At 51.4% G+C, this 24,988-nt stretch overlaps 1 protein-coding gene across 1 annotated transcript in view; it reads right to left on the bottom strand.

The window, feature by feature from the left end:
- ASTN2 (astrotactin 2) overlaps positions 1-24,988 on the bottom strand; it is a 551,498-nt gene that overhangs the window by 154,563 nt on the left and 371,947 nt on the right. Inside the window, exons 17-18 of the mRNA XM_065418613.1 lie at positions 12,480-12,613; positions 10,654-10,802 (exon numbers count right to left, since the gene is read on the bottom strand). Coding sequence (XP_065274685.1) covers positions 10,654-10,802; positions 12,480-12,613 — 283 coding nt within the window. The remainder of the gene's footprint in view (positions 1-10,653; positions 10,803-12,479; positions 12,614-24,988) is intronic.

The following is a 24,988-nucleotide window of genomic DNA, read 5'->3' as shown; positions in this document are numbered from 1 at the left end:
TGCTGGGCTTGTGCTCCAGGATATGGAGGATATGTCTACACTGTCATAAAACATCCACAGCTAGCTCACGTCAGCTGGCTCAGCTCGTGGGGCTTTACATTTGCAGTGTAGATGTTCTTGAACTCACTGCAGGTTTATAGCCCCGCAGCCCGAGTCCCGCGGACCCAGGTCAGCTGAGACGGGCCAGCCAAGGGTGTTTTATTGCAGTGTAGACATACATGTAGTCATAGCAGAAAACTGCTGTGAGGAGGCCAAGGGAGGCCTGGCAAATGCTGAAAGGGAGAGGCTGTTGCCAGCAGGAGGTCTCTGCTCTTTGTTAGATGGGAGCTACTCCCAGCAAGGAAAGCTCCCAGAGCTGGTTTCCTGTTTGTCATTGGCACAACACTGCTGTGAGGAAGCTCACACAGCTGGATACTATCTGGCAAGCGTAGGGGACATTGCTGTGCGGAAGCTCCTGCTGGGGGAATGTTCATTATCCTTGGCAGGACACTCTTTGATGGATGTTCCCATGGTGGGAGTCCCAGATGGCAAATGCTGGGCACTGCTGTGAGGGTGCTCAGAGGTGATGGAAGGAGCCAAAACCAAACTGCCCAGGAAGGTAGGATGTGAAAGAATGCCCTCCAGCACCCAGTAACACAACAACAACCCCCATCCCGCCAATGCACAGCAACACAACACACACGCCCACCAGCACCCAGTAACACAACAACAACCCCCATCCCGCCAATGCACAGCAACACAACACACACGCCCACCAGCACCCAGTAACACAACAACAACCCCCATCCCGCCAACGCACAGCAACACAACACACACGCCCTCCAGCACCCAGTAACGCAACAACAACCCCCATCCCGCCAACAAACAGCAACACAACACACACACACACACCAGCATCCAGTAACACAACAACAACCCCCATGCCGCCTACGCACAGCAACACAACACACACGCCCACCAGCACCCAGTAACGCAACAACAACCCCCAACCCACCAACGCACAGCAACACAACACACACGCCCACCAGCACCCAGTAACGCAACAACAACCCCCATCCCGCCAACGCACAGCAACACAACACACACGCCCACCAGCACCCAGTAACACAACAACCCCCATCCCGCCAACGCACAGCAACACAACACACACGCCCACCAGCACCCAGTAACGCAACAACCCCCATCCCGCCAACGCACAGCAACACAACACACACGCCCTCCAGCACCCAGTAACACAACAACAACCTCCATCCCGCCAAAGCACAGCAACACAACACACACGCCCACCAGCACCCAGTAACACAACAACAACCCCCATGCCGCCAATGCACAGCAACACAACACACACGCCCACCAGCACCCAGTAACACAACAACCCCCCATCCCGCCAACACACAGCAACACAACACACACGCCCACCAGCACCCAGTAACGCAACAACAACCCCCATCCCGCCAGGGCACAGCAACACAACACACACGCCCACCAGCACCCAGTAATGCAACAACAACCCCCATCCCGCCAACGCACAGCAACACAACACACACGCCCACCAGCACCCAGTAACACAACAACCCCCCATCCCGCCAACACACAGCAACACAACACACACGCCCACCAGCACCCAGTAACGCAACAACAACCCCCACAGCTGCCAGAACATAGTAACACAACACCCATGCCTGCCAGCACAGGCACACAACCCTCACATCCACCAATGCACAGCAACACAACATCCATGCCCGTCAGCACAGTAACACAACAACCCTTATGCCTGCTCACAGCAACACAACGCACACGCACACCAGCACACAGGAATGCAGCAACAACCCCTACGCCCACCTACGTACAGCAACACAACCCCCATGTCCGCCAAAGCACAGGAACACAACACCCATGCCCGCCAACCCACAGCAACACGACAGTGACCCTCCACAATCCAACACAACAGCCACAGAACAGCAACCCCCATTATCTGGCCTGCACTGTGAGTGTTATAAACAGTGTCAGGCTGCCCTGCAGTGCCCAAGGGCATGAGCACCAGCCTCAGGGTAGACTACTCAAAACCGGGGCACAAACCCCAAATTGGCTGTGAGTTCTGTATTTAGATTTCACCAACCAAGTATCAAGTGTAAACTCCTCAAGTGCTGTAACAGCCTTAATATGGAGTTACAGACAGTCCCCTTGTGTCCACCGATCTGTCTTGCCACCCAGGTGAGCCTACCTTTGGGACAGATGGTCCCTTACACCAAGTATCACGGCAATATTCAGATTACTCCCAGTCCCAAAGAACCAGTCACTTCTTCACGTCAATTGCACCAGAGATTCTATACTAAAAACAACGCTTGTGGCCAATCCAATAATAAATTAATTACAATTTTTTTAACTAAGAAAAAGAAACAAGAGTTATCTACAAGTTAAAGCAGGTAAACATACACACACAAACAAGTTACAGTCTTAGGTTTCAAAAAGGAATAGAAGCTTCTATGATAAGCAAGCTCTAGATATCCTTTAGGGCTAACCCAGGCTAAACATAGGGATCTTTTGCTTATCCCTAGTAATCTTTGCCCCCCAAGGTCCAAGTAGCATGAAAATACAGTTCCTCCTCCCATCCACCAGCACTAGGGTAATTTATAAATCCAAGCCACCCCACTGGTGTCCTGTCCCTACATCTCTGAACTGTGGTTGGGGGAGTGAGGAGAACCTTCTTCATGGTGAAATTGAGCCCTGTGGGGAGGACCTGCAAATGGCCTAAGCACCCATGTCTGCCCTAGATTGAGAGCTTAGGCGTGACTAAACTGGTACATGGACCTGCACTGACCCCTGTGCAAGAGGGCAATTGCACCATTCACCCCTTCTTAGATTGTAAACTTGGGGGGGGGGGGAATGCTGTTCCCATGTGCTTGACCATTGTCTAGTATAAACAGCGCCTTGATTCAGACTGAGGTGTCCAGGGACTACCACAATGCACATAGAATCATAGAACTGGAAGGGACCTCAAGAGGTCATCTAGTCCAGTCCCCTGCACTCATGGCAGGACTAAGTATTATCTAGACCATCCCTGACCGGCGTTTGTCTACCCTGCTCTCAAAAATCCCCAATGATGGAGATTCCAAAACCTTCCTAGCTAATTTATTCCAGTGCTTAACCACACTGACAAGAAGTTTTTCCTTACGTCCAACCCAAACCTCCCTTGCTGCAATTTAAGCCCACTGCTTCTTGTCCTATCCTCAGAGGTTAAGAAGAACAATTTTCCTCCCTCCTCCTTGTAACAATCTTTTATGTACTTGAAAACTGTTATTATGTCCCCTCTCAGTCTTCTCTTTTCCAGACTAAGCAAACCCAGTTTTTTTCAATCTTCCCTCATAGCTCATGTTTTCTAGACCTTTAATCATTTTTGTTGCTCTTCTCTGGATTTTCCTGAAATGTGGCACTCAGAACTGGACACAATAGTCCAGTTGAGGCCTAATTTAAAGTACATAGTATACAGGGATTAGGAGGAAGGATGGTCTTGTATTGGTTAGGGTTTTTTATTCCTTTCTCCCCTTCTGCTTCAAGTTGCAAACTCAACTGGTGGCGGGAATTCCCTTGCAAGTCTCAACTTCAAGGGGTGTGAGGGGTAAACAAAATCTTTGGTCCCTTTTAATGTTCCGCTCTAGACCGCCTGATGTTGATGGGCCTTCCTTGTCGGGCTGGACACCACACCTTGTGTCGGAGACCAGCATTTCACACTAGATAATGTTTCTCTTCTGTCGGGTGTTGTACGCGGTTACAGAGGCTTACAATGCAAAAACGCTCAAATATTACCTTAAAATATGGGATACAGAGGTTCTGAGTGAGATGAATGCATGTGGGAAATCACAAGCATTCCATACAGTCTAAACACTAAACACATTCTTATCATTCTAATGCCTGCTTTAACAATACTAACACACAGGTGAGCCAGACTGGTTCCAGCGACGCATTTGTCAGTGTTGAGTGGAGACCTGGGGATCCTCGCGTGAGCTGGCTCCTGGTCTGCCAGCATCACAAGTACATTTCGTTATTTTATTTTTAAACCCTTAACTAATGTGGCTATTTTTATGTGAAGCCCTAAAAATCCACCCAAATGTCCTCCCCCGATGAGGTAAACAGGAGATGGGATTAGTGACATTACATGTAATCATCCTGTATTCCTAAACAGGGGCTGGTTAACAAGGAGGCTTTTCTTCTCCCTGACCCATGTGTCACGCAGGGAGCCTGCAGCCAAAGGTTTGTTCCTTTCTCCTCCTCTGAGGGGATCACAATGCTGAACTCTCCTTCTTCCAGGGGCTGGAGTTACTTGGCATGGAGGTGTGTAATGCACTGATGCTAACTGCCACAGAGCTCTGAAAGCCTCAGCACTGAACAGCCTGTTGGCAAAGGAGACAAGTCACGAGAACTAACAGCTGGGACAACAGCTACGGGGACAGAAGCCCACAGTCACAGACAGGCTGACATGGGCAGCAGTTTCATGGAGCAGGAGAGGCTGATTTCGAGGGGAGGTGCATGAACTATCAAGCACGTACAAAGTCCTGTAGTGGGACAGTGGTTTCAGCAGCAGGAAGGGGTGGGGAGGGGGTTAAAAGGACTCACCTACTCACACCAATTTAAAAAGAATCCAAAAGTTGCCAACTCTCACTATCTTTTTGTTCTGTGTTTTGTACAGCGCCTGGCACAATGGGCCCTGGTCTACGACCGGAGCTCCTAGGTGCAACTGCGATACAAATAACAATATGAAGGTAGGGAACTGCTCTAACTGTGTGGGAGAGGTCAGGGTTCCCCCGCATAAGAGGGGGTTATTTGTGGTTCTTCGGATTGGGATGGGATATCATGTGGGCGTTCAAAGTCAGGCATCTCACTCCCTAGGCTGCCACAGTGCCCAAGCCTGATCTGGAAGATGGACACGGGATCTGGTGAGTCCATTCACCCAGATTAAAAACAAGCGCCTGAGAAAAGGAGTCGGGAGGTAGATCTACAACCGCAAAAATGGGCAATGGCAGCGACCCTCAGAGTCCGGGTCAACTGACTCGGGTTCACGGGGCTCACGCTACAAGTCTAAAAATAGCAGAGTAGATGTTCGGGCTCGGGCTGGGGTCCAGGCTGCAAGTTCCTCCCCCTTCACAGGCTGGAGAGCCCCAAATGTCTGCTCTATTCTTAGCCCCACACCACAAACCCAAGTCACTTGACCTGGGCTCCGAGACTAGCTGCTGTTGGTTTTTTTTTTTTTTTTTTGATGTGTGGACATACCCTGGATGGCTCACAATTGTCAGTGGGCTCTGGAGCCTTTCACCGAGCTTGCTGGATTGAACAGGAGTGACTGTCAGGTACTCCTTGTATCCTGGAGAGAGATACAAGAGATGTGGGACTGAAGACTGTTACCATCCTCTGGCTGTTTGTGGCCTACACGAGATGGGAAAGGAGGCCCCTTGGTTAGCACTGAATCGGCCTGGAGACTGAATGTCTCTCATCCATTGCAGGAGTTGCCCTGTTTGGGATAAGTGGCAGGGATCTCACCGCTGCCCGTGCCGCACCTGTTGTGTAGAGAATCAGAGGGCTCATATCACTCTCCAGGGCAGCCAGCCTGACCCCGTCCACCAGCACTAGGGCCATTCACAAAGCCAAGCCACCCCACTGGTCTCCTGTCCCTACATCTCTGAACTGTGGTTGGGGGAGTGAGGAGAACCTTCGTCATGGTGAAATTCAGCCCTGTGGAAAGGACCTGCAAAAGGCCTAAGCACCTACGTCTGCCCTAGATTGAGGGCTTAGGTGGGCCTACACTGGCCCCTGTGCATGGGGGCAATTTCACCATTAACCCCTTCTTAGACTGTAAACTTGGGGGGGGGGAGGAATGCTGTTCCCATGTGCTTGCCCAATGTCTAGTATAAATAGGGCGCTGATCCTGACTGAGGCCTCGAGGTACTATCACGATGTACATCATATACAGGGATTGGGAAGAAGGATGGTCTCGTCCTAGACTGAAACGCTGGAGCGCCTGGTTCTGTCACAAGCTGCTGTGGGACCTGGGGTATGTCACTATGCATGGGATCTTCAAAAGCAGCTCAGGGTAGACCACATCTAACGGCACAGGAACTGATGGGGGTACACCTGGCCTTGAATATACTGAGGCTGGAGATCAGAAGGGGGGATCTAACCATCAGAGAAGTGAGGCTCTGGAACAGCCTCCCATCAGGAGTAGGTGCCTATCTACCTTTAAAATGGAGCGTGATACATTTCTGAACAGGATTACATGACAGGATTGTCTGCAATTACAGGGATTTGACTAGATTTGAGGACTCAAGAGGCTCCAGTCCTCCATTCCTGCATCCCTATGTTCCATGGACTTTCCATGAGAGCTGGGCATGGCGATCCCAGCTGTAATCTCTCAGAACCTCAGTTTTCCATCTCTAAAAGGGAGACAACAGTCCTTCCTTTCCAGCCATCCTTTGTCTGCCTTGCCTAGTTAGACTGCAAGGCATTTGGGGCAGGGACTGTCCCTCATTATGTACAGCACCTGGCACAATGAGACCCCCATCTCAGTTGGGGCCTCTATGAACTACTGTAATAACAATGAACAATAATAATCTGGAGTCCTAGTCTGAAACGGATGGGGATTCGGACTGAAGTGGAACCAGAATAAAGAAATGAAAAGCACGTAGCATGGGGTTCTTGCTGCTCCACTCTTCTTCCCCCTTCGGAGGTTCTTAACTTTACACTCCTTCCTCCAGAGGAGTTTTGAAGTCACAGAAAACATTTTCCAAACCTAATATTAGTTCCAGATGTTCACAGACATTTTGGTTTGTACCTCACTCTGTAAAACACATTTTCTCTCTCTTTTTTCTTAAGTGCAGAGCCTGCTTTGTCTATGACATAATCTGCTAGCAGCCCCGCCAGTGCGCGTGCTCACACGCGCGCTCCCGCCTTTCGAGCGGCTCATGTTCGAACAAAGAGCATCACTCCTCTACCAAGCTGTCACGCACATGGAGTTGTGAGTAATTGCCACAAACTTTAATCAACAGTTCGGGATGCGATTGCTCCGTCTTCTTTTCTGGCTGCTGAGCGGAGAGCCGCTCTCTCCCCGCTGCACGGTGTTGAAAGTATGGTTTGCTTCGCACACAAATTCACCTCGGGAACAGTCCTGGTAACATCAGAGGTTTTGAGGGCTGTGTTTTTCTAAGCACCAGTAATAAGCCTTTAAAAATGTTTATAGCCAGGGAGTTGGGTAGGCAGGTATTCCCCGAGAGGCCTTCATTTCTCTCACCCCCACCCCCTAGCACCTCTGTCCTGCACACCGAGACAAGGAGAGAGCGGGGCTGGCTCCTGACCCTGCTCCTGGATGAAGAAGAGGATAAAATTATTTTTGGCTCAGGGAAAGGGCTTCTTCCACTTGCCAGCAGAATAGGAGGCCAAGGGTTTTGTCGAGATTAGACGCTGGAGCCTTTGGGAGACAGGCAGAGGGCCAGATGCCATACAGGAGCAAATCCTGCCATGTAGCCAAAGGGTGGGTTGGCACAGTGCTAGCAGAGGGCATTGCCAGGAATCACAATATTAGGAGGTTATAACTCTAATTTTTCTTTAAAAAATACGGATTATCTTTCCACTCTTAAAGCCTGGAGATCTCAGGAATAAACTCCAGCAGCATCAAGAGCATAGCTGTTTTCGGATGGTATGGCTGTGCTGCTCAAATAACCCTGCTGTCTCTCTGGGGGAAGGGGGCATGGCCAGCTCCCCTATTGACAGCAGCAGAAGTGTGGAAAACCTCAACTTGCCCAAAAACAGAGGCACAGATTTTCCAGGGGGCTCCTGTTTTTAGGTTTTTGCTATTGATTTGATGCGAAAGTCACTCAGAGACTGGTGATGGGCAGCAGTATGAGAAAGCAAGAGAAAGAGAAAGATACTCAATTGGAGGCACCCAGGGGCTCATTCTCCGAGTAGCTGAGCACCCACACGTCCAAATGAAGACAACGGGAGCTGCGGATGTTCAGCACCTTGGGAAAATCAGGCCCCTTGGTATCTCCAGTTGGACATCCAAAAATCAAGGCATCTAAAATTAGTAGCTCCACAGGCGTGGATAGAAGTTGACAAAGAAGGAGGGAACATTTGGATACAAACAACTGAGAGAAGAGAGAACTTTGGGTTTGTTTGTTTTTAAATGTCTGTTTGTTGTTTTGGTTTTTTTTGTGTTCAGAATTAGCACAATGCCCAGGAGAAGAGCGAGGGGCATGCGGCTCTCGGGAGTGATTTTCTTCGCATGTCAAACACATGGCAAAAAGAAAAGAAAAGAATCATAATAATCTGTATTTCTTGCTGCAGCTGTCACACGGCGATCCAGCCACATCAAAGAAGAAACCCCGTGTTTCCCTCGTCTGGCCTCACCTGACAAATGCGTGAGCAATCTGGAATCCCCATCCAAACCACAGCGCTTCCTTTAGCGGGTTGCTTTCCTTTTCCATTACTGGAAGGTGCCCCTCCAAGGCAAAGAACAAACCTGCCGTGCTTGGAAACTGGAACCGTAACCCAGGCACTGCAGCGGCACTGAGTAGCTTTGGAAATGGAAGTCAGTGATAGGGAGGGAGGGAAACTTACTTTGAGATAGGGACTGAGGTGTAAACAAATGAGGGGCACCAATTCTGACTGCCTGCAGTGGAGGCCCCTTCAAGTGATCGGTGGCCTCGGAAGGATGCGCTAATCTTTCCTTTGACAACGAAACCCTAGCCTCTGTAGCACACAGGCTTAGTAATGGGGGCCGTATAAACACCTGAGAGAGAAATCTGACAGGAAGAACAGATGGGACCAAAATTCCCTGCTGGTATAATTTGGTGCAGCTTCCTTGGTTGCGCCAGTTTACACCAGAAGAGAATTTGGCCCATAGGTGCTCAGAAAGTTACAGAATGAATAAACCCACAAAAATCCACCCACCACTAATAGCCAAATTCTGTTCTCGCCTGCATGAATCTGGCTTGCCCCTGTTGAGCCGAGAGATGGAATTAATAAAAATATATGGAGATATACCTATCTCATAGAGCTGGAAGGGACCCTGAAAGGTCATCGAGTCCAGCCCCCTGCCTTCACTAGCAGGACCAAGTACTGATTTTGCCCCAGATCCCTAAGTGGCCCCCTCAAGGATTGAACTCACAACCCTGGGTTTAGCAGGCCAATGCTCAAACCACTGAGCTATCCCCAATTGGCTCTGAATGATCATGGTGAGATAGCATCTCTGACAGAATCATCACACATTCAGAATCTCAGGTTCCCATGACTCGTCCTCCATGAGTCATGATCAGGAGTCTTCTGCCCACTGCCCGTCAGAGCACTTTAACCACCCCCACCCCTGTGGTGTGCGTGCCAGCACCCTGCCCTGCACTGAAAAGCTGCTTGGCCAGCTCCTGCTGAGTCTGCAACAACAGGAAAGGCTTTCTGAAGAGGAGCCTCTGCTAGTCACGAGTCTGCGGCTTGGCACACACACACCTCTGTCCTACCCATTTGGATACAAAGGTGTGTCAAAGTGACTGTGACTGGAGCGAGGTGTGACATGGTCACAAGAGTATCCGGAGGACCCTGAGCCTGTGCCAAAGAGAAAGCAGTAGTGAGGGAACTGTCTCAGAACCAGCTGGCCTCTAGCGGTCTACGCTCACCAGCACAGATGCTGTGGGCCTCGTGGAGAGGCTCAATCTGTCTGGTAGCACTTCAGAGTGATGCCCATCAGTCGGGCCCGTTCCTCGCGCTTCTGCAGAGCATGGTCTAGTAATACATACAGTGGTGGGCCTAGCCCCTGCTAGCGCTGACTTCCGTAGCCTCTAGGAGGCGCTCAGACAGCACGGCAACGAGCATGGGATGGGTAGGCAGATAGCACCAGGAAAAACAAATGTAAACAACCCCGCCCACATGTAAACCCCCTGGCCCGTGAGATTTGCAACACAATGTTCCAAAGAAAGAACCTGCAATGTAGAGAGAGAAAAACTCACATGCACCGTGACTTTTAGCTTCATCGTTAAATGAACTCCAAATCCTCCATTAATTGCAAGAGAAGGAACTGAGTTTTGCCTGGTTTTCTCACTGAGCAGCGCTAGAGCAGCAGCTTTCAACACCTTTGGTGATATGTTTTAGAACACATCACTTTTAATTACTCATCCAGACCCATCAACAAGTTTCACATCCTTCCACCTTGACCTGCAGGCCCCTGAATCACGCTCTGAGTCTCAGCCAAAACATTCACGAGCCTCAGGGGACTGGGTCCAAGTTCTGTGTTTATAGCTGAACTCCAAAACAAGGTGAGTTTCAGGTGCTGTTAGAGAAGCTTTGCACAGCTCTAGCTGACGTCTCTCAGTTTTGTACGTTGCCCAGTTGCTACAATGGTGGGTACTTTCAAAATGCAAATAACTTCTTTGTAGTTACCCAACACTTTTCTCTAATTTTTCCAAGTAACAGAATCTACAGAGACCTTCAGAAGCCACTCCCCGTGCAGGAGGTTTGACACTACACTCCAGACGGTGTCTGTGCTACGTACCCTTCTGTACAAAGCCAACAAAATCCCGAGGACGGAGCTCGGACCCATCTGCAGTCAGGGATCTCGGGCACAGAATCAGTTAACATTGCTGTGGAATTCCGGAGCTGCCGCCCCTTGTCCTCACCTACCTGTGTAGAGGTCAGTGTCCGTGTATTCATCAACCTTCTTGTGCTGAAGGACGTAATCGGAGACCTTTGTCCCGATCGCAGGCTGGACATCCAGCCACTCCAGAGAGACCACGGTGCTGGAGGGCTCTACGCTGGGGGATAAGCGCAACCTGGGCAGGGCACAAACAAGGCAGAACTGCTGGAGATCAGCTTGCACTCTGAGGAAAGCCAGCCTGTTAAAGCAGCTTCTGAACATATGCCTATGGGCTCCCTCACACATTCAGACACACGCACATGAACACAAGAAACAAGGGGACAGTAGGGAAGGGAGGGAGGAAAAAACAAAAAAGGAAACTTTCAGCCAGGTGGAGTCAGATCCTGCTGTATGCTGTTCCCTCCTCCACCTGTTCCCTGAAGAGCCTTGGCCTTGTGACTTCTTCTGAATCAGCATCTCTGGGCTATGCACGATTGAGGGTGGCCCAACTCATCCCACTTGAAGGGCTCTCCCTCTTCTCAGTTAACACCCTCATAACTACATCCCTGCCATCTCAGATCAGCTCAGTGACCCTAAGGAGAACGGATGTCCAGCCACATGGGAAAGTGAAAGAGGAGAGCGAGAAGGTCAAACTTCCCTCCGTGTATCTCCATGTAGCTCCGCTGAAGTCAATGGATGGGGTATAAGTGAAGAGAGAATCTAGCCCAGGTTGTGCCTGAATGGGAGTAAAGGACTGCAAGAATGCGCACGCCCAAGAGTGTGTACGGGTGTGTGTTTGGGAGTGAGTCTGAGCATCAGGAGTGCCGCCAGCTTTTTTGCCGCCCGAGGTGGCGGAAGGTCCCGCCCCCGAACAGAGGCGGCGGAAGGTCCCGCCCCCGAAATGCCACCCCCGACAGAGGTGGCAGAAGGTCCTGCCCCCGAAATGCCACCGCCGACCGGGGTGGCCAAAGATCCGGCCGCTGCGGTCGCCGCCCCCCAAATGTTAGTGCCCTAGGCGACCGCCTAGGTCGCCTAATGGGTCGCGCCGGCCCTGCTGAGCATGTGTGTGAGCAAAAGAACGAGAGGGATGAATAGGTACAAAGTGTGAGTTAGAGAGTGTGTGTGTGAGAGAGAGAACGGGAGTGAATGTGTGAGGTGAGAGAGGGAGTCTAATTCTTCATGCTGTGTGCCTTGGATCATAGAATCGTAGGACTGGAAGGGACCTTGAGAAGTCATCTAGTTCAGTCCCTTGCACTCATGGCAGGACTAAGTATTACACCATCATCATCACTGACACCAGTGCAAAGGAGAGTGTGAAATGCCACCAGATCAGAATCACGCCGACTTTGCACCCCCGTAGGACTGTAGTCAGTGACAACACAAGGTGCAGGGCTATTAACAACTGGGCTCTGAGAGTACAAGTGTGTTTGCTGAGCTCAGGATGGGAAATCAATGCCGTCTGAGGATACTGGCTTACTAAAACTATGTTCTCTTCCTAGTGGAAAGCTGGAGCCAGTCTCTCTTCCTGCTGTCTCAGCTAATTCGCCATCAGTTTGTTCCTGATTTGTTCTCGCTCTGACAAGCCACAATGAATTGCACTGTAATTCCATTTCTTTCGCCGTTTTAAATCCCATTCTACAAGCCGTGCTAATAAGGTGATGAAAAACAACAAAGAAACCTCCCAGGGCCACAGCCAGCCTCAGGATATCTGAAAGGCCTCAGTCACACAGCAAAATGCACCAGACTGGTTTTGAATGCAGGAGCCAGGAGGCACCTGTGGGCAAAACTGTAACCCCACACAGCGAACCAGAAGGGGACGGAGTATGTGCTGACCACACCACAACATAGAAGCCATTCACCAAGAGATACATACACAGGCTGAGGGAGAGGACTGCAGTTTGGGAGTCCATTCTCGTCGAAGGCATTGAGGTCACATCTGCACCAATCCTCGATAACGTCTCCTTTCCCTGAGCACCAGTACGAGCTCATCAGGGCTCCCCTGAAGGCCTAGAAAGTTTTATTAAAAAGAAACAAACATGTAAACGCTTAAAGCTCAGGGAAATCAGCTAGTCCTTGCCCTGCCCCTATTACCAACGGCAATGTCACTAGATCTGGAAAGGATGAAGGAGGGGCTCATGGATGCGATGGGACTCAGGAGACCTGGGTTTAATTCCCAGCTCTGCCACCAACTTCCTGTGTGTCCTTGGGAAAGTCATTTAATCTCTCTGTGCTTCAGTTCCCCCATCGGTACAAGGGGGATAATGATTTTGTCTTGATTGTTTAGACCGTCCGCTTCTCCCAGCAGGGCCTGTCTCTCTTTATGTGTCTGTACAGCGCCGACCTCAAAGGGAGTCTTTTGAGATGTAAAAGGGCCCATGTGGTCCCCCGGGACTTTATTGCAGAAGGACAGGGATAAACCTAATTCCAACAAATCTGGGCTCCCTTAATGCTACCTGAAATTTCAGCAGGATGTACTACTGTTCTTTACTTCCATCTTTTAATTTCCCTTATGCTCCACCCCAGAATTGACTGCATTTCAGAGGTGAGTCGAGTGACTCTTGAATAAAAAGCACCCAGGGGCCATCATGCATGCTGTCCTCACACACTCCTGACTCGTATGAGCAGTCCAACTCACCACTGAAGTGAGTGGTGCTACTTGCTTGAGTAAGGATTACTCACAAGAGTAAGGATTGCAGGACTAGGTACCCTAGTCAGTACAAACAGAAGAGTTTGTAAAAGCACTTTAGGGGGTGCATCTGATGGAAATTATTAATACCTCTGCACAGTCATTAGCATGACAAGAACGCCTCACTGCAGTTCCTACTGCCTCAGAGGACAGGTACTACAATATGAGCCTCATGGATCAGACTGCAGGATCGGCCCTAGATTAGTAAAGGTGAAATCATTAAAAAAAAATCTAACTTCCTTTGAATCTATGCCTGATGATTGTTTACTTTTTGCTGTTCACTCAGCTTAGGACAGAGAGACAAAGCGGGTCAGTTTCACTGCCTGGTTCTCATGCACTAGCCCCAGGCTGTTGGAGCGGAGTTGCTAATACCACAGGGGAATGCTTAAAACAAAACCAGCACCCTGGTCTAGTGGTTCAGATCTGTGACTGGGTCTCAGGAAACATGGGTTGGAGAGCCAGGAGTCCCTCCCACCTGCTGTGTAACCTTAAATTGCTTCACCTCTGTTGCCCCTCCCATCCTTTGTCGGTCTTGTCTACTTAGACCGTTAGCTCTTTGGAGCAGGGGCTGTCTCCCCCTATGTGAACGTACAGCACCTAGCACCCTTGCGCTCCAACCTCAGTTGAGGTCTCTAAGAGATACTACAATAATGAAACCCTGACTTCACTGTAATTATTTTTTAAAATCTACTTCTATTAGCTTTTGCAACTCCTTTTCCAGTGTATTAGAAGCCCTACTTTTTGGCCCCCAAACTACTGAGGAGGGTCCTCTATATATCTAACAGCCCTGCTGGCTTTCCCACCCCAGCCAGCTCTTATTTGACAAAACCCCAGTACTTAAAGCAGCACTATTTCACCCCCTTCAAATCTCCGAGAGTGCCAGACCGCAGTTGCCTGGCCCACATGATACGACTAATTTTAAGGGTTACACCTTAAAGACTGAAATCACCCCTTGGGGAGGACAGGGATGGCTTCAGCAGATTTGGTATTTAACACAACACTGTAGTAAAAACGCCTTCCTCGAACCATTTATAAAAAGAAAGGGTATAAATAGAGCCATACGTCACACTCTATTGTTTGGGATTTAGTCAATTTCCCCAAACACGCAACCACCTTTATAACAAGGCGCCTTGAGTCACCCGAGTCTGCAATATTTCTGCTTCCAGACATTTATTAAATGTTCCCATTAAAAAAAAAAAGGGTGGGGGGTGGGGGAGGATGAGAAAGAGAGCAAAAGAAAGAGAAAATACATCATTATTATTTAGATCCTAAGTGAAAGCCTAAAAGCGGAAAGGGTATTTTTAGGCAATTAGAGAATGTCTAGAACAGACAGACAGATCAGATGCATGAGAATGAATTGTCCCATGTTGCAACCAGACGATAATCTCTCAACCTCTGCATTACCCAGAGGGTCTGCTATAACTAATGTGACGAGGAATTCATGGAAAGGAAAAATACGTAGGCAAAAATACATCAGCCCTACTCCATAACCGGGGGATGTGGGAGGCTGTACTGCTGACTTAGGTACGATGCCATAGGTGGCTGCCCGGGATGATTCTTTCTGAATGGGGCCACAGCTCGGATGGGATTTCCTGATGGTTTCGAAAGAAGAGGAGAAACTGACACATGGATTTTAGAAAAGCATGAGGGAGCCTGAGAGAGAGAGCAGGCTGGATTTCCAAGAGGATTCGAAGGGCATGGAGCTGAGAGTACTCTCCAGCCAGGCCAAGAAGGGGGAAGGAAAGACCTTAGATCATCCTTGGCCTTTGAACTGCTCCCCCTGCTCCATGTTATGTGTCCTGCTGTTTACAGCTCCCTTCTGGCCCGCATGGGTGCGGGCTCCCCTCACATCTCCAGCCAACAGGAGAGACTCAGTGAGCTTGCTGGAGTGAGCGGGGCCATGTGCAGAGCGTCAGGGAGCGGAGCACCAGGTGGAGCCGAAGAGAGAGAAAACACCTGAGCCACTCAAGAGGAAATAGCTTCCAGCGCTCTCCGAGCTCAACATCTGCCAGCGCCCACGGGGTGGGAGCATGCAGACAGCTGTGTCAGGCTGCCCAGGAAAGTCACCTGGGCCCAAAGCAAGGTCTGCCAAGCAATGTATCTCCTCTCATACTGTCACTGTGTGGCTACACTGCCCTCCTGCCACCCTGCACCCCGCACTGCCCCTACCACCCCAGCACTGCACACTGCCCACCTGCCACCCCCGCACCGCTAGGGTTGCCCGGCACCCGGTTATAGACCGGAATACCCGGTCGAAAAGGGTCCTGGTGGCTCCGGTCAGCACTGTTGACCGGGCTGTTAAAAGTCCGGTCGGCGGCGCAGCAGGGCTAAGGCAGACTTCGTACCTGGCTCCGCGCAGCTCCCGGAAGCGGCCGGCATGTCTCTGCGGCCCCTAGGTGGACGGGCAATAGGGAAGCTCCGCACTCTGCCCCCGCCCCTCAGCTCAGCCCCTGCAGCTCCCTTTGGCTGGGAGCCGCGAGCAATGGAAGCTGCGACGGTGGCGGCTGCAGGCATGGGCGGCACGCAGAGCCCCCCCGCCAGGAGCCCCACGGAGCTAGAGCTGGCAGCGAGGGAGCCTGCCTTAGCCCCGCAGCGCCGCTGACCGGGAGCCGCCTGAGTAAGCGCCGCCTGACTAGTGCCCGCAGCCCGCACCCCCTCCCACACCCCAACCCCCTGCCCCAACCCTGAGCCCCCTCCTGCACCCCAAACTGCTCATCCCTGGCCCCACCCAAGAGCCCACACCCCCAGCCAGAGTCCACACCCCCTGTCCCAGCCCAGTGAAAGTGAGTGAGGGTGGGGGGGAGCGAGTGCCGCAGGGAGTGAGTGGGGGCAGGGCCTCAGGGAAGGGGCAGGGCAGGGGTGTTTGGTTTTTTGCGATTAGAAAGTTGGCAACCCTATGCACTGCACACTGCCTTCCTGCTACCCGCGCAGCCCACACTGCCTCCTGCCACCCCCACAGCCCACACTGCCCTCCTGCCACCCCCAAACTCCACACTGCCCTCCTGTCAGCCACACACCCCACTGCCCTCCTGCCACCCCCACAGCCCACACTGCCCTCCTGCCACCCCCACACCTCACACTTCCCCCTACCACCCCACACTGCCCCCACCACTCCCGCAGCCCACACTGCCCCCTACCACTCCCACACCCCACACTGCCCTCCTGCCACGCCCGCACCCCATATCGCCCCCTACCACCACAGCACACTGCCCCTACCACCTCCACACCGCCCCCTACCATCCCTGCACCCCACCCCACCCTCCTGCCACCACCACTGAACTGCCATCATATTACCTGTCCTGTTCTCATACTGTTACTCTTCACATCTACAGCCCTTGCTCTGTCTCTGCCAACCTATACGAACACACACCCAGGCTGCTGTCACACCGTCATCCGAAAGCCTCACAACCCCAACCCCAAATGCTGCCGCCCCCTTGCACTATCCCCATACACACTACTCGTGCAGCGCACGCCTGGCACCATCACAACGTGCCCGTACATCCTCCGTCTGCGTCTGCTGTGGCATGTCACCGTGCCCCTGCGCTGCCCCCGAGGACGGTGCAGCAGGGGGTGCATGGTCAGTGGTATTTCACTAGCACGCATGCGCTAGGCTTCCATTGAGTCAGAGGTCAGCGCTTTTGCAGCTCTTTTCCCCACCTAGGCTCTCTATCATTGCTGGATACCCTGGCTACCTAGTGAAGAAATCTCACCCACCATGGCCGTGCCCTTTAGCCCCATCCAAGAGTTAATTTCTTTTGTTGTTTACGGGAAGTACGTGCTTCCCCCTCCCCCCTCCCGACCCGATACACTTTAATTCGATCCTGCAGGTACAGAGCCCTGATCTGCCTTGTGTCGACCTTTACACAAACGAGGTTAGCCCATCGATGCGTCCTTCAATTCCACTCATTAGGCCGAGAGCACCTACGTGCAGTAACAGAGTTACACCGAGAAACAATGGGCCCCCGGCCCTGACAGCAGCCTCTATTCAATTTCCCTGACATTTGTTTATGGAGGAGCAGCCGGCTGACGTCAAACCCAGCCAGGAGAGGCCAGGCTTCAGCGGGGCTGTGCTTTGCTTGTTTTTAATCAGGGTTTCTAGTGAGTGTGTGCGCCGGGGAGCATGTGCGCGGAGGAGGGAGGGGGGATCAGAGGCAGGGAAGAGGTCAGGTGCTTCGGAAAAACAGGATGGGCGCAACAAAGGTCAACGCGGTTCCTGAAGCAGGGCTCCAGCAGGATCCTGCAGGAAGCTGCATTACCCTTCCAGGGCACGACAATACAATCCAGGGGCTCCAGATTCCCTTTGGGGCCACCACCTTGCCCCTCAGGGGCTGCATGTCTACCTTAAAGTCCCCACTGTAACCTTCAGGGGTTCCCTGATGCCTTCAAGGGACATTGCCACAACATTCAGGGCTCTGCACTGCCCTGGGGCACCCCTGCTGTAAAGTGGGGTGCCCAGCTGATTCTGCTGTAGCCTGTAGGAGTCCAATATTTCCTTCTGTGGGACCCCCCCTGTAACCTTCAGGAATTCTCTGCTGCCCTGTAGGGACGTAGTATTTGATGAGTGGGACCCACCTGGCTCATTGGGTACGAGTGTGTCTTTTGGGGGTGCTATCTGGTTCTTGGAGGGGCTTGGTCTCAGAGAGCGGTAATGCTCAAGGGCTATCTGCTACCCGGCAAGCTGGGCTGCCACCGTAACCCGGCTGCCTACTTGCTTTCTCTCTCTCCTGAGTATAGGAAAGAAGGAAGGGATGCTGCACAGGGCCCGCTTACACAGACAATGGTGAAACTGCGAGAGTGACCCTCAGGGGAAAAAGGACTGCTTGCAGACGGCAATGGTGGGACACATCTGAAGGGGGAGAGATCTGCCATATATCAGTCTTTGATTATTGAGTGTATCCTCAAACATAGCTGTGCTCAGGCCCAAAATACCTTTAATCCAGCCCCGACCCTGGGTGACTGAAGACTCTCTGCTCCCCGTCTTGGCATTGGGGTATCTGACTGGGGGTTAATCCCCCAGGAGTCATAGAATATCAGGGTTGGAAGGGACCTCAGGAGGTGATCTAGTCCAAACCCCTGCTCAAAGCAGGACCAATCCCCAGACAGATTTTTGCCCCAGATCCCTAAATGGCCCCCTCAAGGATTCAAGGTTGTGAACTCACAACCCTGGATTTAGCAGGCCAATGGTCAAACCACTAAGCTATCCCTCCCCCCTTTCTGCCCTTTCTGGTCCTTGACACAGCTACCTCATTGCTTTGGTGTCTGTGACTGAGAGGTAATTCTTCCCCCTCCCTCAAAGTTAACGCTTCTCTCTCCTTGACACCATCGTCTTAGGACACTGGCAAGGGAGGCCCATGGCACCATAAAGTTAATCCTGGATGTGCTGATTTGGGGCCCAATCCTGGCAAAGATCTGAGCAATGGCAAGTCAATGGGAATTGAGGGTGCTGAGCACCTCACAGGGTTGGGCCCTCCATGTTGGCAGGGTAACTCCCTTCCCACAATGCACTGCACAGGCTGCTCGTCCTGCGGGAGCTAACCACTCCCCAGCACCCTGACCCTGCGCTGAGTCCTCAGGCAAATTTCTCCTGCATTTTAAAGTATCCAAATTGTATTGCTTCCCTGTGAGTCAGGCCACTTGGTTTATATCCTTCAGTGCCAGAGGGAGATTTATGAGAGGAGAACCTGGCTCAGAAGTTTTATTTTCGAGATGAGAAGTCATGCCATTAGATATATGGCGTTATGAATCACTGCAACAGCATCAAATTTGCTCTTAAAGGCATAATAAGACTGACACCCCACACCCACACAGACCCATATAATGGATTGATGGTTCCCCCCACAGGACGGCTACTTTGTTTGTTTTGACGTGAACAAGACATAAAGGGCCATAAAGCCCCATCTTGCCATACGTTGAGTCTATGCTTAACAAATATTAGGAAAATGAATGACCCACGTACCCCATCTATCCTTGACGTGAGTGCAGATGGGTCTTCTCTTATTGTTTGTGCCACGGGGAACACAGGGCTTGCTTAGTTTTCATGGTTCAGAGGCTCAGCAATTGAATACAGAAACATTTTAACTGTCTGCCGACAGTTCAAAACTGGGTGAGAAAGGGAGTGATGGAAAGTCCTTCCTGTCAGACAGCTTTTTGGTGGTCGCTGGGAAATGACCTGCGGGCCCCAGTCCAGCTCCCAGGACCTTGAACACAAAGGAAGTTCCACCACCAGGACTGACTGAGGAACAGTTGCTGGATAATGGGGAGGGAGAATCTACTTCAAGTGCCCGAGCTTTCAGGCCACCCTTTTCATGAGGACTCAGCACCCACCATGGGGCTCAGGATTTCCAAAGAGCTCAGAGGGTTGGGTGCATGTTGGGTGCTGAGCATGTCTGAAAATGTAGCCTCAACTGGAGTTGCTGAGGACTTGGAAATCTGGCCTTACTTATTCTTTGGATCAAAGAACTTTTGTGGTTAGTGCATGCCTCATTTTCAGGAAGAATTACAAAGCGGAAAATATGTATAAGGGAAAAAATGCAGGCAGGTTGAATGCGGAAGTGGATTTCTTTGAGGGAATCTTGCTATAGACTGTTTGGATGGATTATTACGATAGAAATTGGCTATTCTGGTACATTTTGTGTCTTGCATTGGTTTCCCAGGTAAGTCTCTCAAACCTTAATCTCTGTATTCCCCAGGGGCGGCTCTAGGCACCAGCGCAGCGGGGGGCAGCCTGCCGGTTGCTGTGAGGGCGGCTGTCAGGCTGTCTTCGGCGGCATGCCTGCGGGAGGTCCGCTAGTCCTGCGGCTTCGGCGGTAATTCGGCGGCGGGGACGCTGAAGGCGTGGCACCGGCGGACCTCCCGCAGGCATGCCGCTGAATCCGCGTGGTCCCGCCGAAAGCCGCCTGACTGCCGTGCTTGGGGTGGCAAAAACCATAGAGCCGCCCCTGGTATTCCCCCAGTGACTGACTTCTTGGCTAGACCAACCTCAGCAATAACAAATGAGAGTTTCACCTTTTTCTTGTTACTCCATGGTCTCTGTGGAAGTAGAGAAAAGGCATAAAGGGGATTTAAACACAGATATCTTAGTTTCTAGGAATAGAGCAAGAGTCAGGCTAACACTAGCTCTAATAACGCGAGATTTCAAGGCAGGGCCTGGGCAAGTGGAAAGCAAGTGGGGAAAAAAACTGTAAGAGATACTGTTTTTCGACCTTGTGTTAGATAAGAATGGAATACAGATTGTAGCAGGAATTGCTGAGAAAAGTAAGATATCAGAAGGAATATGTATAAACAAGATGCGGTTGTTGATCATTATTGTCTGTAACAAAAGGTATAAATGCTTGCCCTAATTGTTTATCTAACGGAGACCTGCCTGGGACGGGGAAACCCCTGTCCGAGTGTACTCTCCCCTTGCAAGTTTAAGGAAAATAAACTGTCTCTGACATGTTGCAAACAACCTAAGAGTGAAGACTGTGTTTTCTTCCACATCTCCTTCAAATGGTACTGGAACAGCCCCTTTGCCAGGAGGAATGGGTATAGGACTCGAAATCAGCGTGTCTCTCAAAACCAAGAGGAGCTTCTTACTGAACGATGTATGCAATCATGGAGTCTTTTCTGCATCTGAGAGCAGGGCGCTACACTCCTGGGGTTCTATTCTCAATTCTGCTGCTTGTGCCTTGGGATACCTTGGCCAACTTGCTTCACCTCCCCGTGCCTCAGTTTTCCCACCTGTAAAATTGGGATAACAATCCTTTATTACATCGGAGTGCCTGTGACGCTAAAAGAAAGTCATGGGGTTCCTCTCTTTATGTCCATCTATCCATTTTGCCTAAATATAAATTGACTGCATACTCTCATGATGGTGAAACTGAACAAGATGCTGAAAAGAATTATCCTCTTGCAGCTCATTGCAAAGGGCATTGAGAAAGGAGCACCCATCTATTAGGCCATTGTGGATCACCCCAAAAGAGGTAATGTAGTGGGGTGGCTGCCCCACTCCTGGAGAACAGGGGTTAAAACAGCCAAGCTAGGCTGATTGGAGTAGCAGCCACAGCTGTTACCAGCTCAATTAGGGCCCAGCTGGCCCTGATAAGAGGGCTGTGGGCCAGAAGCTGGAGGAGTCTCTCTCCAGCCCTGGAGGGAGAGGGCTTAGCTGCCGGGGAACATACGGTACCTGAAACTTGAGCAGTGCTGGGGAATAGGGCAAGGGCGCTGGGGAGCTCCAGCCTGGTAAACCCCCAGGCTGAGGCCTAGGTGAAGGCCTACACAGGTACTGGGGTTGCAGAGGTGCAGCCCGGGTTAGGCAGAGGCAACTGGACCAACCTCCTTGCCAGTGATGAGTGGCCATGACAGACTGCAGTCTGCCCCAGTGAGCGAGGGCTAGATGGTGACTGGCAGTAGCCACTGAGGCAAGGTGGGGATAGAGTGTTGGGGGTTCCCCTGGGAGGGGAGACCCAGACTGTGGGTTACTGCTGGGGGCAGAACCCAGAGGAAAAGGGGCCCCGGGGTCCAGGAGGGACATGGGGGCCAGCGGCAGGCGAGACACCGGCTTGCAGAGGGCGCTCCGGGCTGGACAAGAGCTAATTCCCAGGATAACCAGCAGGAGGCACCGCACCGGTGAGTCTCACTTCCCTACAGGTAGATACAGGTCTGATCTTTCTTATGCCTCCATCATCCTATATGGGATAGCAGACTTTCCACTGTGACCCTCCATTCAATGGGCTGGCATTCAAAGCTGCTTTCCCTCTTGTGCATCATGCATGTGTTGTCTGTACTGCGTAGTCTGACTGCCTCTAGGCCCCACCTGTTACTCTCTGGTCTCCGAGGTGCACCCTGTGACTTGGCTACATGGTCTCCATGCATTTCCAAGGCATCAATAACAGGTATATCTAGGCAACGCTACACGAGTTCCAAAGTAACATCACATCCCTCTGGAAAGAAGAACCAAGGCCATCCAAGACATGGGATCAGCTTGATCTCTGGTGGCAGTTAGTCACACAGCCAAGACTAACATCCTGCCTTTTTGTACCACTACCTTGACATTGGGGTCCATTAACCACATGATCTTCCTTGTCAAACGCCGCTACGGCTGTGAGGAGTGGAGCAAGAAGAGCCCTTGAGATACAGCAGCCTCTTCATACCTTTATCATGATCACAGGGCAAATCCCATGCAGATAAATGCTACACGTTCTTACAGCACCTAACACAATGGGATGCTGATCCATGACAAGGGCTCCTAGGCACTACAGCAATACAAATAATGCCCTGGGCAAGGATTTCATTCATCGGAGAGCTAAGGTTCTGCACCTAGCTAGACCGAACTGGAATCTCAGGTCAGACCTTGGTTGCAGTGCATTTCAAACCCAGCAGCCTGGTTCAATGGGCTTCAATGCTACTCCATAGAAGTTACAACATCTAAGAGAGGAGATAAAAATGAAGGCCTTCCCAGACCAGGGACTCTTTCCAGGATTATGGAGTTTGTGTCTGCAAGTCTGTTCCAGGTTCAGCGCAAAGGAAGGTGAAATTTCCCTACTGTTGTTGGCAGGCGACCACATCTTCTAGTGCTCACACCCTCCTCTGCTCCAGCTGCTTCTCCCTGGGGAGCAGTATCTTCTGCAGTTCATCCTGTGGAGGGACATCAACATTTTGCCAGAGAGCTCAGGGTGCTGGAAAGGATCCAGGATGGGCAATGCACTAGCTTCTGTTATTGATGGGAACCGAGGGAGCAGCAGAGGAAACTGGAAAACCTGGCAGCATCAGACAACATTCATACTGCAGCGACAGTCCCGTCCCGGCGAGTCAGCTTTGCTTTCACACCTAGAATACAAAGCTCCCTATTATAGCACAATAGGGCAGATCAGAACGGGGCTATTCTCTTGTCTCACTAATGCATGCCGGATGTGGACGAGATCCATATCAGGAAGAGGCCCAAGTGGCTAAACTTTGCACAGCGTATTAATGCAAGAATGACGAATGCCAATTAACAGATCTAACCTCCCCTCCTCACTCAATAACAACGTTGTCCCCAGTTGCTCTGGCTCCCTTGTAACTTTGTCCATGGAAAAATAAATTGCTGGCACCGACCTTCCATGTTTTCAGACTCTGCTTTGGGGGAGTTATCTGCGTGCACAGCATGTTTTCTTTTCTTTCCGAAGCCTGCCTGGCCTTCCACTTCTGCGCAGTCTGGAGGGACAAGGACCCTTGGAGAAGCTGGCGAGAGCTGCAGTGTTGGAACCAAGGCCCTGTGAATGCCAGTTTCCCGGGCATTGCTGCCGATCACACGTACAGATTTTTCCTCCCCTCCCCTAAAACAAACAGCTCTGGGATACCACAGCCCTGAAAAATGTGACCAATGGGAAGGGGCACAAATGTCTGTCTGCTTGAACAGACTTCAAAGGATAAGAGCAAAATATCACAACCTTGTATGCAGTGCCTCCTGGCCAGCTGCAGGTCAGAAAGTGCTCTGAGTAAATCCACATTTGACATGCTCTCCCTCCACTTTGATTGTTTTCCTCCCTGCATTCGCTGAGGCTCTCAGCACTACTGCATCCCGATTCATTTTCTCAGTCCATGGCTCTGGCTTCCCCAGGTCCAGGTTTGCTCTGCCTCCGGGGCAAACTGAGATGTCATCAGCAAGAGTGATTAACTCGTGGAAATCAGAGATGGAAAGGGATGGTTTGGCCAAGCTGGCCATATCTACACTGGCTTGTGAGCCTCAAAGAGACCTTCCCAAGCTGATCTGCAGGTGCTTGGATAGTTGACTGTCAACAAACCCTTCTATCCTCTCCCACCTGCCATCACTTCCTGCTTCTTCTCTGCCCCAGAGCCTCCCAAGATGTGTGCTTGTGGATCTGGGGAGATGCTACACTACCAGTGTTCCCAGGGTTTTCCCCAGCAAACATAGATGTGCACTTCACTCACATTCAGCCTGCGGAGCACACTTTCCTCGGGGATTCTTGCTTTGCAAATTGCTACGCCTGAACAGCATGTTACAAAGCAAATCCCTGCTGGAAACAAGTGCTACCTCTCCGTGATGACAAAGCACCTTGGCTCATGTTATCCACCTGGGCCTCTGGATCACACTGTTACGGGGTTTCTTACAGCTCCTTTCAATCTCCCAGTTTCCCCGGCAGGAGCTCTGGCACAGCAGCTGTTTGGAGCGCTGTCCTGGCGCACCCTCTCACAGTGAGACCTGGCGCTGCGGCACGTCCGCTTCAGTTTCCCCACAATGATCTTAAGCCTACTCCCGGCATAGAGCTGACTTGATCTTCCAGCAAATCCACCTTTCCATGGTAACAGCATCCTTTAGACAAACTTCCAACCCCCCCCCCCCAAAAAAAAACAACAACAACAAAAAAAGGAATCTTCGACCTAGCTGGGCTCAATATCCAGCCCCCTTCCTTACTGGTAGGTCCCAGTTGCAATGCAGTCTTCACATCCACCAACAGGTACCTGGGCTCTGGTTACCCCAACAATCCCACCTCCTCCTACCATGGGACCTGGCCAGCCAAAGTCCTCAAACAGCTCCTGGCCCTCACCCAGGCTTCACGACCCCCCGGCAGGAGAAATCTGTCTGCTCTTCTCCCAGCCTACCTCTGCAGACAGCTCCTCTTCTTTCCTCCCCAGCCAGTTATCCCCACTGGGCTTTCCTCCTCATAGGCCCCACATCCAGAGCAGGTGGCAGCAGGGTGGGGCTAAGTGAACTG

This window comes from Emys orbicularis, chromosome 18 (assembly GCF_028017835.1).
Source record: "Emys orbicularis isolate rEmyOrb1 chromosome 18, rEmyOrb1.hap1, whole genome shotgun sequence".
In the NCBI taxonomy this organism is placed as follows: Eukaryota; Metazoa; Chordata; order Testudines; family Emydidae; genus Emys; species Emys orbicularis.
This window is presented reverse-complemented; position numbering and strand designations above follow the sequence as displayed.